The 14,581-nt window shown below is 46.6% G+C and overlaps 1 protein-coding gene across 1 annotated transcript in view; it reads left to right on the forward strand.

Moving 5' to 3' along the window:
* Window positions 1-14,581, forward strand: part of IGF1R (insulin-like growth factor 1 receptor) — a 300,950-nt gene that overhangs the window by 257,535 nt on the left and 28,834 nt on the right. The window contains exons 8-13 of the mRNA XM_012643784.1: window positions 922-1,160; window positions 4,615-4,782; window positions 4,992-5,196; window positions 10,288-10,571; window positions 11,925-12,061; window positions 12,581-12,740. Of these exons, the coding sequence (XP_012499238.1) occupies window positions 922-1,160; window positions 4,615-4,782; window positions 4,992-5,196; window positions 10,288-10,571; window positions 11,925-12,061; window positions 12,581-12,740 (1,193 nt within the window). The remainder of the gene's footprint in view (window positions 1-921; window positions 1,161-4,614; window positions 4,783-4,991; window positions 5,197-10,287; window positions 10,572-11,924; window positions 12,062-12,580; window positions 12,741-14,581) is intronic.

Consider the following 14,581-nt stretch of genomic DNA (forward strand, 5'->3'; position numbering starts at 1 on the left):
GGTGGTTCCCACAGTCTGCTTAGTCATCTCCCTTACCCAGGTCCCATCTCAACGCTGCGGGTCTCTCTGCCAGGTGCTTGGCTTCCCAGTAGCAGGACCCAGAGGCATCAATGGCAGCGTCCTGTACCCTTTCCCCCTGCCGGAGCAGGGTCCTGGAAATGGTTATAGTCAATGAGAAATGGGGTGCTCAAGATGACTAGGCATTCAGGGTTTGTGTATATGGACGTCCCTTGTGATCTCCTGTCATGGCTGCAGACAGGGTTATGTTAATGTCAGTCCCAGAAGCCAGTAGCCAGCAGCCAGCCAGCCCTTTTCTCTGATAATAAATGTAGAATCCCTACCCAACTACGCATCTGTGCAAGACACTATATTCTCTTTGATTGTCACACCAATGCTTTGGCAATGTCAGCTGCTAATTTCACTAAGTAGTTGATACTGGTTTTTAAGACAATCTGGAAACTAAATATTTGAGTATTATCAGATACTTAAGCATCAAATTGTGGGCAATTTAGATGCTAGAAGCTACTTCTGTTTTCTGTAGGAAAGTTATTTTTCTCCAAAAGTTATCTTATATCAGTATCTGCTGTTTGCATTAAATGACTGCTTGTTTTTTTCTTAATGGTGAAAAGACGCTGTAATCGGGAGAGAGAAAAATAGCATTTGCATATGTTCTTAGGGAGCAGTAACTATAGAACGTATTCTTCTTGAGGCAGAGTATTAAATACTATAGTGCATAACTGTGGTGAAACCTAGAGTCCAATTGCTTAATTTTATTCTTCCGTAAAAATTTAATTGATTATTTGTTTTATTTAGAACTCCTGTCATAGAAAATGTGATGTGCTGGGCCTCTTGGGAAGGTTTTTGGGTGCTTTAATGTCAGAGCCCTGAAACGTTCTCTGAGCTTGGTTGATTCTCTTTCAGACCCTTTAAAAACGTCACAGAGTATGATGGGCAGGATGCCTGTGGCTCCAACAGCTGGAACATGGTGGATGTGGACCTCCCACCCAACAAGGACGTTGAGCCCGGCATCTTGCTGCATGGGCTGAAGCCCTGGACCCAATACGCTGTGTACGTCAAGGCTGTGACACTCACCATGGTGGAGAATGACCATATCCGTGGGGCCAAGAGTGAGATCTTGTACATTCGCACCAATGCTTCAGGTATCCACACCCCAGACAAGCCCCCAGCATCCCAAGCTTCCTCATGAGCTCACTGTACTTGCTTATACAAGGTGTAGTTGTAGTGCTAGCAATGAATATGCCTATCATCCTTCTTGCCAATACATGATACTGTATCATATTCTTTTTGCCACTTCTAACATCTTAGGCTCTTCCGTTTCATTTTCTGGCCTTGGTACCATCTCCCATCATCTGTCTCCCTGCTCTGTGCTGATGAGCCCAGGTCCTCCAGGGTGCTGGGTTGGTTTCATTGAAAGGCCCAACCAGGAAACAGCCATCTTTGGCCTGCCTTTTTGTTTATTTTGATGTTTGAACCTCCAGGAATGGACTGAAACCACGCTCATCTGTTCCACCTACTGCACGTGGCTCATTGATTTTCTGTCTTCATTCTGTAGCTGCCAGGGTTCCAAGGAGGTAGACAAAAGTTGAAAAACTGCAGACATAGTATGTTGCAGATATTCAAAGTATTCAATGATGAAATGTTCTTCCACCTTCCTTTACCTTCACATTCTAAACCACCTTATTTCTCAACTCCACATCTGGGAACAATAAAAGCAAACATTTGTGTATGTTTTCCAAGTATACAAAAACTAATTTAGAAGTAGGAAAATGCACTTTGTTTGTAAAGACACAGATTGTCTTCGTCTGTTGGGGTGCTGTAACAAAAATGGCATAGTCTGGGTGGCTTCTAAACAATAGTTTATAAACTTTCACAGTTCCAGAGCCTGCAAAATCCAAGATCCAGATTTTGTGTCTTTCGAGGACCTGCTTTCTGGCTCATAGACGGTCAGCTTTTCAGCTTTTCATTTGTGACGTCACCCTGTGGAGGGGATGAGGGAGCTCTCTAAGGACTCTTTTTTTTTTTTTGAGACAGAGTCTCACTCTGTTGCCCAGGCTAGAGTGCCGTGGCGTCAGCCTAGCTCACAGCAACCTCAAACTCCTGGGCTCAAGCGATCCTACTGCCTCAGCCTCCCGAGTAGCTGGGACTACAGGCATGCGCCACCATGCCCAGCTAATTTTTTTCTATATATTTTTCGTTGTCCGATTAATTTCTTTCTATTTTTAGTAGAGACGGGGTCTTGCTCTTGCTCAGGCTGGTTTCAAACTCCTGAGCTCAAACAATTCACCCGCCTCGGCCTCCCAGAGTGCTAGGATTACAGGCGTGAGCCACCGCGCCCAGCCAGGACTCTTTTATAAGGGCACTAATCTCATTCTTGAGGGCTTCACCCCATGACCATATCACTTCCCAAAGGCCCCACCTCCTCATACCATCACCTTACGCGTTAGGGTTTCAGCATGTGAACCTGGGGGAGTCCCAGACATTCAGTCTACCACACAAACACGCTTTCACAAGACCCATTATTTTAATGGGGAAAGTGTTTTTAAATACCCATAAACTGGCACAGATTGAGTTTAAATGGCAGAGAGGGTGAGAAGAAAATGCTGATGGGGAAAACCTTTGCTCGTGCACACCTGCTTCCTCGTCCCCTCCTGCCACATTTCCATCATCCTGTAAGTGGTCACAATTGTGTCCCTGATAGAAATAAATTTGTCACAGGTTTCTGATCCTGGGCAGGGGTTTGGTGTAGCAGAGGTTCAGTGCAACAGAATAAATTGTTTTTGTTTTGTTTTGTTTTGTCTTTGAGACAAGATCTCACTCTGTCACCCAGACTAGTGTGCAGTGGCCCTATCATAGCTCACTGCAACCTCAAAACTCCTGGGCTCAAACAATCCTCCCACCTCAGCCTCCCAAGTAACCGGGACTATAGGTGCGCACCACCACACCCAGCTAATTTTTTCTATTTTTGGTAGAGATGGAGTCTCGCTCCTCTTCAGGCTGGTCTTAAACTCCCGAGCTCAAGCGATCTTCCCACCTCGGCCACCCAGAGTGCTAGAATTACAGGTGTGAGCCACCATGCCTGGCCCAGAATAAGTTTTTCATCTTAAAATTTGCAAGTAACCCTTCCAGCAATTCACTCTAACAAGTCTGGGAAAAATAGGAATCTCTTCTTATGACAAATTCTTAAGAAACTCAGATGGAAAACCAAACACTGTACAAATGGAGTCAGTTCACTACATTTTGGCACTCATCTTTGCAAGTGGTAGAGACAGAGAAGGTCTTCCGCCTCTGCTTTTTTGTGACACCTATCATTGAAATATCTAGGAATAAACTGTTTGTTTTTTGGAAATCCTAAAGTGGCCAAGCATCAAATGGTTACGTCTTTTCTGAAAAAGCCAGCATTTGTCATAACCTTTTTCCAAAGTATCATCCTTTAAAAGTGTTCTGAACCTTGTGTGTATTATATACCCTAAAACAGCAGTCCCTAACCTTTTTGGCACCAGGGACCGTTTTCATGGAATACAATTTTTCCATGGACTGCCGGGGGGAGATGGGGTTTGGGATGATTCAAAAGCATTACGTTTATTGTATACTTTATTTCTATTGTTATTACATTGTAATATATGATGAAATATGCAACTCACCATAGGTTGGGGACCCCTGCCCTAAAGCACCCTCAAGCTTTTCATCCCGTTCAGATTTTAAAATCATCTTGGATGAACTCATTGATTAAGTGATGTACAGCGAAGCTGTCTCTTGCACTTTGGACAAACCGTCAATATGAATGCTTTTTTGTGAACCCAGTGAGAATAAGATTTCAGCGGTCCTTTATACACAAGGTAGCTCTGGGTTTGGGTCTGGGGATCAGTAGTAAGTAAGGCTGGATTGGATTACTGTGCTCTGCCTGTGCGTCAATATTCCTTTTGCTGGTAGCAGAGTCCTGTGCCTGAGATCAGGGCTTCCCTGTGTTTGTGTTTTTAGGCCGCCTTTCAGAGCCATGTCTCAGTCGTTCCAATGAAGTACTATCGTAGAATTGGTGGGTTTCAATGCTCTTGGCCCTGCCTTTTCCCCATCTCTCTCGGGGAGCGTGGGCGTGACACACGCTCTCTCATACACACACTCTCCAGCCCCTTTTCCACTTCCCTCTTTCATTTTGGCTTCTCGCCATTTTTATCAGAGATTAAAAATCTCAGATGCAATCCAAGTCAGCCATTTTGTTGAAACTGCTGAAGTTAAAACGCTATGGAGACTGGCAGTTGTAACAAATGAGAAATATCTGGTGTTTGAATTAGCTGTAGATTTTACGTTGTCTCTTCCAACCCTGGCTATGCCCTCGCCACCGTTTTCCATTTGCAACTCAGTGATGTTTGTTTTCACAGAGATTACCTGAGAGAAGCTATCATACAAGGAAATGTTGGCATTTAAAGTAATGCTATTTCAAAACAAGGTTCAGTTTTCACTTTGTGTTTCATTTATCCTTGCTATTTTTTTATCCAGGTCAAATGAGCAGTTTCCTGTCGGTTAGCATTGAGTATCCGATAGCCTGGATCTTAGGTTTGTTCCATTTTCTGAAATGTTCTTTGTTCCCCTTTCCAGTTCCTTCCATTCCCCTGGACGTACTTTCAGCATCAAACTCCTCTTCTCAGCTAATAGTGAAGTGGAACCCTCCCTCTCTGCCCAACGGGAACCTGAGTTACTACATCGTGCGGTGGCAGCGGCAGCCTCAGGACAGCTACCTTTACCGGCACAATTACTGCTCCAAAGGTAAGGATGCTGGCAGCAGCCCGGACAGAGGGGTGCCCGTTCGTTCCCGCTGTTTGAGCCCCGATGTTACACGTCGGGTAACAGTGTAGCCCTTCGTTGGAACCCAGCCGTCTTCCTGATTAAAGGCGCTGACAGCCACGATTTTTCCCCACGAGCATGTGTGGTGGCTTTCCTTCCCACTCTCATCTTGGCTTCTCTTTTCCGAGAAGACAAAATTCCCATCAGGAAGTACGCTGATGGCACCATTGACATCGAAGAGGTGACAGAGAATCCCAAGACCGAAGTGTGTGGTGGAGAGAAAGGGCCTTGTTGTGCTTGTCCCAAGACCGAAGCCGAGAAGCAGGCCGAGAAGGAAGAGGCCGAGTACCGCAAAGTCTTCGAGAATTTCCTGCACAACTCCATCTTCGTGCCCAGGTACCAGTGTCATCTGAATTTTCAGTTGACGGAACCCACCGCTTTTCTCTCCACCAGGTAGTTTGTAAGTCGGCGACTGTGGGCGTGACATAGTGGCCGTTGAGATGATGGTGTCAGTCTGGTGAGGTGGAGTCCCATGGAAGAGGTCAGCCCTGAAGGGACGGGGGCCAGGGCTCGGTTGTCGAGGGCGGCTGGTGTGACAGGTGCTGCCGCCTGTCAGCGACACAGCCTCGTGCAGAGAGCGGGCGGCTCCCCATGGGAGAGATGGGAGGTTAAGCTCAGAGAGCTGAAATCACTCGCCCAGACTCCTGGAAACCAGTGAGAGGAAAAGCGGGATTCGGGCCCAGCTCTGCCCTGCCCGCTTCTGCCTGCTGCCTCTCTCAGCCTGGCAGAGGAGGAATGGGCAAGAGGGAAAAAATCAGAGTCCATTTTGAAGGGGCCTGACTTCAAAACATAACCAGGTGCCACAGGCGTCCTTTACGAGCAGTTTAGGGAGGCAGAGCAGAAGACAGCCTTTCAGAGTAGCACAGCGCCTGCCCCAAGGACTCTGTCCTCTGCACCAGGCGGGGTTTCTGCGAAGCAGGGACAAAAGTGGAGCAAAGTAAATGTTCATAGCAGCACTAATCATAGTAGCCAAAAGCCAGGGACAACCCAAGATCCATCAGCAGATGAGTGGATAAACACAGTGGGGTGTATTCGTGCCATGGAATATTATTCAGCCATAAAAAGGAAGGAAATTGTGTTCCATGCTACAACATGACGAACCTTGAAAACACCACGCCAAGTGAAATGAGGCCAGGCACAATGGGACAATATTGTATGATTCCATGTGTATGAGATACGTGGAATGGGCAAACTCGTAGTGACAGAAAGTAGCTGAGAATTTCCCAGGGGCTGGGGGTGAGGTGGGGAATGGTGAGTTATTACATAGGGTTTCCGTTTGGGTTAATGAAAATTCTTGGAAGCAGATAATAATAATGGTTATACAACATTGTGAATGCAATTAATGCCACGGAATTGTACCCTTAAAGTGCTTAAAATGGCAAAATGTTGTCTTATATTTTTTATTTTATTTTACAATTTTATTTTACCACAATAAAAAATACTGAACAAAATAGTTAAAAAAAAAAAAAAGAAGAAGTGAAGGAAAGTTCGGCAGAGTAGCCCAGTGTGTCCGGGAAGGGAGATGGAAGCAGAGTGGTTGGTGTTCCACGGCTCCCTTTTTTAGTGCAGATTTTGGAAACAGCCTCGTGCCTGAAAACTGGGCTGAGGAGCTGGCTAGGTCCCCCCGATCCCTGTCCATGTGTGTTCTCTTCCCCTCCCCGACCCTGGGGCCCAGAAGCCTGTACTGGCTGCTTTCTTAGCTTGTAACAACATACAGTTTTTAAAGTGATTTTTTTTTTTTTTTTTTCCTGCCAAGGGACTTTGTTGATACTTGCAAAGTGGTCGAAGATAGCCATGTTACTTTGAAAAATCAGTAAAGTGGGGAATAAAGACCTTTTAGAACTGGATGTCCTATTTCCTGTTGAGAATGAAACTCTGGTTGCCTGGCAGCTTTCCTCCCCTCCTTTTTTCTCTCGCAGTAACAACCCCCAGAGCTGCGAGGAGGGCCCTCGAGCCCACCACGGCTCTCCCGACCTGCCCTGCCAGAGCGTCTTCCGTCTGCAGGTCGATTGTAGGGGTGCTGCTCAGGGCTCAGCCTCGTGGTTCCGTGTTCATCGCTCTTTAATTGTCCGTGACATCTTTGTATCACACGTGGTTCCCAGAATCGGAAAGCTCGACGACTGGAAAGAGCACAGATGTGTTTGAAAACTGGCACTCGGGTTCAGTGACCTCTCCAACGTCCTAATTAATCGAGAATCAGTTTGGGACGTGGCCCTGCATTCACACATGCGGAGGCACTTTCCTTCATTGCCTTGCTTCTCCACACGGTCCACTCCACCCAGGCCAGCAGAGGCTCAGCTGGTGACAGCTCCTGTTGCCACAGGAAAGGATGAATTTAGAGTGTCCCAAGCAGGCTGGGCAGGAAGTTTCATTCTCCATCAAAGGCTCTTGGTTATGTTGGTGTCTTGTCCCACCAGCCTGCCAGAGGTTCAGCTTGTGAGTCAAGGATTTGGAAAGATTTTGCTAAAAGGCTCTCAGCTTTCAGTTGTAGTTACAAGACAATACCTTTTTCTTATCAAATGTGGAACAAAAGACTAAATGAGTCAACAATGGTTGACACGGATGTGATGAACGCACAGTGTTCATTTTGTTGGGTTCAAAATAAGTTTCCTCTGTGCCAGGTTCTGCTCAATGGACTCATTCATCCATCCCTCAGTCCTTCCTTTTTCTCTCCTAGGACAAGTCTGACTTGTGATTATCTCTTCCCGTAAATGTATGTTAATGTCATATTTTGTTCATGGTGAGAGGCCACAAAATTGAGAACGATGTTTATTTGTTTTTTTCCTCCTACTGAGTTCTGACAGTTCAGGTAAGGGAGTGTCCAGGTGACAGAATGACTAAATCATAAAGGCTGGTTTTCTGTTTTATCACTACATTGTCCAAAAACCATTTTGAGTTCTTTGAATTCATTCTAAAAACAATTTATCTGTGGGCTAAAATCAGCTAAGTCAGATTTCGTTCCTTACTTGTCTGCTGCATCCTGTTTGTTTTGAAGTAGAATGGAAACTAGAGTTTATAAAGTTGGTTTCTGAAATCAGTACTTGGTGGTAAGTGCCTTTCATTGACTGCTGTTTTTATTTCTTCAGTCGCCTAGTGTGATAGTTTGGTTTAACTAGCTAAAATGTTGACAGATGTTGGGAAGTCAAAGGCTTTCCAGTAGGAGTAGATCGTATTGTGGTGGAGTGGGCAGAGTTGACAGTAATGTTTGCTGCTGACCACACCGTTTGGAAATGTGGCTGTTTACAAAGAATTACGTAGAGGCCATTGTGCTTATCCATTCCTGTCTCCCGGATCATGTTCTGCGTTGCCTCCCTCCCGCAGTCCCTGACTTGGTGTCAACAGTAACAGCTATGCAGTCTCTGAATGTGTGGTGTTTATAAACAAGTAAACTATTGCATGTACTTAATGGTGTAATCCCAGTTACGTGTCGGCAGGCAGGGAGAGGGGTTTTAACACAGTATTATTAATATTTTGCAGTGCATCAAACCTAAGCAACTTCTTACTTACAGACACAGGTGTGTGCTGTGTTGGTTTTGAAGGGAAGGCAGGAAGTTTGTTGATAATATGTTGAAAAAGATCTCTCTCGTAATAAATGTGGTTTCTTGTGTTCTTCTCATCCGGGAAGGATAGTTGGCTGGCTGGTTTATGGTGGATAGTGGATTATCAGCCTCATTCCCCAAGCCTTCCTCCCCCAGTGTTGTGAAAGCAAACACACATGTTCCTGTCCATGTGGTCCTCTGCCTGTGGAATGAGCATGTCTGTGTTGGACAGTTTATGCCTTTGGTGGGGCCCTGCATGCCTCTGTGCAAAGAAGGACTGTGTTTTTCTCGGGAGAATCTGTGGGCTCAGCAGACTGGGGAGCAGAGGCCCTTTCCCCAAGCAGCCTGCTGTCCCCTTCCAGGTTTTGGCGTAGGGACCAGCAAGAAGCCTGCCGAGCATCAGCTGAGCCTGCACGTGGCTTCTGGGACACCTCCTTCCCCGCGGAACTTCTGCTGCTGCTCTCCCTGCACGAGACTAAGGCGCCTCCCGTTTTCTGGGTTTTCTTGTTTCCTTGGGAAGATGGGATTTGTCTCATTTGCTCCTTGCGTTTTGCCCATTCCTAAGGCCAGTGACTCAAGCCAGTAGCCTCAGAACTCTGATTTTTCCACCGCTGTCCGTGGCTGACCCAAGTGTCGCTGTTTCTCTGGGTGCTTCTTTCACATTCTATCTATTTTTTTTGGTTCCTGTAAATATTAAGATCCTGTTTTTAAGGTTTTGAAGCCCATTTTTTTTATATTTGACCAGAGCTACAATTGGAGGTTCACATCCTCCTGCTTCTTGGACTGCCTCACCTGCCCTTCGGCGTGTGAGCGTCCTTCCTCGGTGATTTTACGAATTCCCTGTTACTTTTCTGTTGTTCCGTAGCTGTTGTTCCAAGCTACTCAAATCCATGACAGAGACTCTGCTCTTCTCACGGGCAGGGCCCTGGGAAGGCCACAGGTGCTCCCCGCTGAGTGGGAGGAGGCAAAGCCAGACTCGGAAGACCCACCCTGGAGTGTGCACACCAGACACCAGGGGCTTGCGCAAGGCTGTCAGCAGGAGCCTGGGGAGAAGCGCTGGGGGTCCAAGCGAGTGCTTGCTGCTCAGCTCTGGGTGTCTTTACTTTATTTCCGCAGTCAGAGTGGATCCAAGAAGCCACCGTCACAGGCCTTTGAATCCCCTCTGCCCCGTCTGTCTGGGGCCTGTGCACCTCACCTCTCCCCCACCCGCTAATAAATCTTAGTGCCACCAGGAGGTTTGTCACCTTTAATGTTTAACTATAAGATCTGTGACCAGATGGCACTAGCATTCTGATGAAACAGCCAGGACACTGCCTAGCCAAGAGTGGCTGAGGCCTTGTTTGCCTCTAGGTATAATCGAATAACTACTCTGGGAGCCAATTCTGAGATTTGCAGAGTAGGGAAAGCAAGATGAATAATGAAGAAGGAGGCCTGGTCTTGTGGCCCACACCTGTACTCCCAGCACTTTGGGAGACTGAGGCAGGAGGATCGCTTGAGCCCAGGAGTTTGAGACCAGCCTGAGCAACCTAGTGAGACCTCCGTCTGCACAAAAAATTAAAAATTAGCTGGGCGTGGTGGCATGCCCCTATAGTCCCAGCTACTCAGGAGGCTGAGGCAGGGGGGTGGCTTGAGCCCAGGAGTTTGAGGTTGCAGTGAGCTCTGACGATGCCACTGCACTCCAGCCTGGGCAACAGAGTAAGACCCTATCTCTAAATAAATAAATAAGGAAGGAGATCCCCGTATTATTTGTTGATTCTTATCCATAGGAGCTAAATATCTCCTTTTATCCCGAGGTTAAGATTTTTCTTTTCTGTTACTCTTACCCAAGTCGTAGGAAAAATGAAAGAGGTAGAAGCACTTACAATTCAACTTTCTCTCTTCCTTACAGACCTGAAAGGAAGCGGAGAGACGTCATGCAAGTGGCCAACACCACCATGTCCAGCCGAAGCAGGAACACCACGGCAATAGACACCTACAATATCACAGACCCAGAAGAGCTTGAGACAGAGTACCCTTTCTTTGAGAGCAGAGTAGATAACAAGGAGAGAACTGTCATTTCTAACCTCCGGCCTTTTACATTGTACCGCATCGATATCCACAGCTGTAACCATGAGGCTGAGAAGCTGGGCTGCAGTGCCTCCAACTTTGTCTTTGCAAGAACTATGCCTGCAGGTATGGTGTGATCCAGCTAGCCCCATTACTGATTCACTAAAGTCTAGTGGAGAAGACCATGTTTTGTAGACATAGGATCTGACACCCAGGGCCATGACCCTTAGTCCGGGGTCTGCCTACTAAACAATGTGTGATCATTGGCAGGCAGCATGGTAGACCAGCCATTTGGGGAGCAGAGCTGTCCTAGTGACGTCACTCCCAGCCTGGTCTCTCCGTAGAAGGTACTGAGAGCGGGAAGCTCCCTGCCGGGTCTACTCTCCTCCTGCTTCTTGGTTTGCATTGTGCATTCCCATGGCCCCTTGCCCATTTGTGCACAGGTAAATTAGGCTGCTACCTCCTGAGTTTTCACAGATTCAGTGACATTCCCAGTTAGCTGCCTTGATTCAGAGTAACCATTGCTCCTCAAGTTATCTCCTTGCATAGCCTCTGGTCCTGCTTGTTTGGTCTTCAGCTTTCCCTTGTAAGTTAGACACTGCCTGTCACTCAGACAGCCATTCGCCCATCTTTGAAGTGGGTGAACTGCCTCATCATTCTTGCAAGAGGCACCAGGTAGCAGAAAGAGCATGGGGGCGACTGGAATCTGGGGAGTGGGCCCTCCTGTGCACAGTTCTGACACTGACACGCAGTACACCTTGGTGCAGCCAACAGCCTCCCATGCCTCAGTTTCCCCAACCTTCCTAAGAGAGACATAGACCAACTGAGCCCTCAGTTCCTTTCCCAGCTGGTAACTTCCTAGGACTTTTGCTCAGCACTTTGCTTACTGGTTTAAGAAGCAAAAGCAAGAGAGCAGCCACTACCAGGTCAACTGGCAGCTAAGGGAGTTGATGCTGGCAGGGGAAGCTTGCTCTCTTTGGCACTAGCCTCTTCACAGTCTGGGCTTGGGGCTGTCCTTCATGACAGTATAAAAATGGCAGCAGCTGTGTGTAGACACGAGCTGTGGAGGGGCCCTGTCACAGCCTGGGGGCCCTGTGCACTGCTGCTGCTCATTGAGCACCTTTGCAATGCTGCTCATGTTCAATGGCTGCATGCAGTTTTCTTTTTTCAAGTGGTGGGAGCAGAACAGAAGAAGAGAGTTAACTCAGGTTGCCAAGATTTTCCGACCATGCTTGACAGCAGGCTTTTCTGGTGGGGACTAGGGAGGATCCTGTGGCCCCTTGAGACATGCAAATCATTGGGTTGGTCTGGTTTTGAAACTCGCTGTTGTGAGCAGCCGGCTGAGGGGGAGCCTGCGTGGTCACTGTCCACTGGGCCTGCACGCCCAAATCGAGGGGTTATTCTCAGGTCAGCCCAGTGTTGGTCTCCTTCCCTGGGGACCTGAATCCAACTTTGTTGCTTGTTTAAATTGTCATACAGAAGGAGCAGATGACATTCCTGGGCCGGTGACCTGGGAGCCGAGGCCTGAAAACTCCATCTTTTTAAAGTGGCCAGAACCTGAGAATCCCAATGGATTGATTCTAATGTATGAAATAAAATATGGATCACAAGTCGAGGTAAGACTGGAGACGTGGCCTGTGTCTGCCTGCATTTCCACCAAAGTTGTAGCTTCTGTTATGTTACCATACAGGTTACCTCCTGGTTAGCTTAAGACTCGAAACGATAAAAGAAGATGCTAAGTCGCTGAGGACTTGGGTCTTTCTGCCGCCTCCACACTCCGAGGAGTATTCTGCAGCCTGCAAGGGGCTGAGCTACGTCTCACCCCCACGAAACTTTCATCGTAGAAAATGACCTATGGCATTGACCAGAGCGGTCATAATAACTGTTGATCCTTCTGGAGTTCTTCTGGGTTTCAAAAATGTTTGATTAAAACTTTTGGGTGTGCTTAAAGCTACTTGAGGACAATCTGTCTCTTAAGACTTGGTTTCTTCCCCTTTGTTGACAGTCGGTGTCATTGCTAGGTGAAGGGCCAGAGAGTGGGCACCTGGAGCCACCAGTGCAGTGAGTTTTGCTGGCAGGTCCCAAATTTCTCCTGTGTTTTGGGGAAATTGACATGTGTGTTTTATTTCCCCCAGGATCAACGGGAATGTGTGTCCAGGCAGGAGTACAGGAAGTATGGAGGGGCCAAGCTGAACCGGCTAAACCCAGGGAACTATACAGCCCGGATTCAGGCCACCTCTCTCTCTGGGAATGGGTCATGGACAGACCCTGTGTTCTTCTATGTCCAGGCCAAAAGTAAGACTTATGGAGGGGGTAGCACAGTAAAGCTGATAGCAGATCGGGCCAGGATTCGGGGAAGCTGCTGTGGCTCTCTTATTTCTGATTTTCTGTTAGAACAGAGTTGGCCAGTTCTCAGAAGGGTCACACAACCGTGTCTGGGAGTTTGGGCTGGGGAGATGCTGGGCTTTGGGTCCCTACCTCATGGGACAGGCCAGGGAGAGGGTAGGAGTCCCCTCTTTTGAGGTGGTGCAGCCAGTGAAGAGCCAGAGGAGACCTTCGCTTTCAACCTGGCTTAGGGTCAAAGCTATCTGACAAAGTGTTGAATTGACTTTTCTATGCCTTCCTGGTCAGTAAAGCTGGTTGGGGCTCAGATTCAGGGCTTGGAATCCTAAGGGGTGAAAGAAACCTGAGAGTTCATCTGGTCCAGCCTGCTCCAGGGCAGGAATCTCTATGACAACATCCCAGGCTGAGGCACTCTGCTCTGCTTAACTGCCGCTTGGTAGAATACACACACGCTCTCTCTTAAAGCCCCAATATGCATTGGAAGCACGCAGTGCTCGCTGGTGGGTGCAGAGATTAAGTAGCGAGAGTTTATGCTCCAACCATTGACAAGGTAATTCTTAGGCTATTCTTTGTGATGATTTCAGATTTTAAAACTGAATTCTGTAACATATATAAGCACAACAAAGGCCACATACTTGGTGTTTGACCAAAAAACTTTAACATTTTGTTTGGTCAAATTATTTCCATATTAACTTTCTATTCTTAGTAGAAACCCAGTGTGTTGGATTATTTCTCGTTCATGTAATGGGATCAAATTTGGCATAACACCATTCCTTATTGATTGCTCCCCACCTAAAATAGCACTATAGCCCTGCTTAGTGGTAGTGCTTTCTGGTATCCACGTTCCTCATGTCCTAATCTGGAGTCTAAAACAAGCACTGAGCAAATCCAGCAATCCCATTTCTAGGCATATATCCAAAGGAAACGAAATCAGTACGTCGAAGAGATATCTGCACTCTCGTGTTCATTACAGCACTGTTCACAATAGCCAAGATGTGGAATCAGCCTAGCATCCATCAACAGATGAATGGATGAAGAAAATGTGGTATATATACACGATGGAATACTTGCAGCCTTATAAAAGAAGGCAATCCTGTCATTTGCAACATGGATGAACCTGGAGGACATTATGTTAGGTGAAATAAGTCAGGCACAGAAAGACAAACACCCCATGATCTCACTTATATGTGGAATCTAAAAAATTGGAGCTCATGAAAGTCAAGAATAGAATGGTGGTTACTGGGGATTGGGGCGGGGTAGGGATTTGGGGAGATGTTGGCCAAAGGAGGAAAAATTTCAGTTAGATAGGAGAAATAAGTTCCAGAGACCTTTTATACAACATGGTGACTATATTTAATAATAAGTATTCTTAAAAATTGCTAAGAGAGTAGTTTTAAGTGTTCTCACCACAAAAAATGGTAAGTCTGTGAGGTAGTGCATATGTTAATTAGCTCAATGGAGCCATTCCACAACGTATACACATTTCAAAAACAACTGTTGTACATGATAAATATATACCATTTTTATTTGTCAATTAAAATTAATTAAGATGTTTTAGAAAAACAAGGACTACAGTGGTCCATCTGGTTAGCAGATACTCCAAGCTATGTGTGATATCTGAAAATCCTCATACTGATAGGTAGCAGAAGCAGCATGGGGTAAATAGAATTCCAAACCTGAGCGAACATTTTGTGTTATTGGCACTGTGCCTGGGTTCAAGTTTTAGGGGTAAACGGATGCTTAGGCAGATAATTTTGTCAATTAAAATAGTCTGAATTCTCCCATTTAGTCCA

The sequence above is a fragment of the Propithecus coquereli genome, unplaced genomic scaffold (assembly GCF_000956105.1).
Source record: "Propithecus coquereli isolate 6110/MARCELLA unplaced genomic scaffold, Pcoq_1.0 Scaffold20, whole genome shotgun sequence".
Taxonomy (NCBI): domain Eukaryota; kingdom Metazoa; phylum Chordata; class Mammalia; order Primates; family Indriidae; genus Propithecus; species Propithecus coquereli.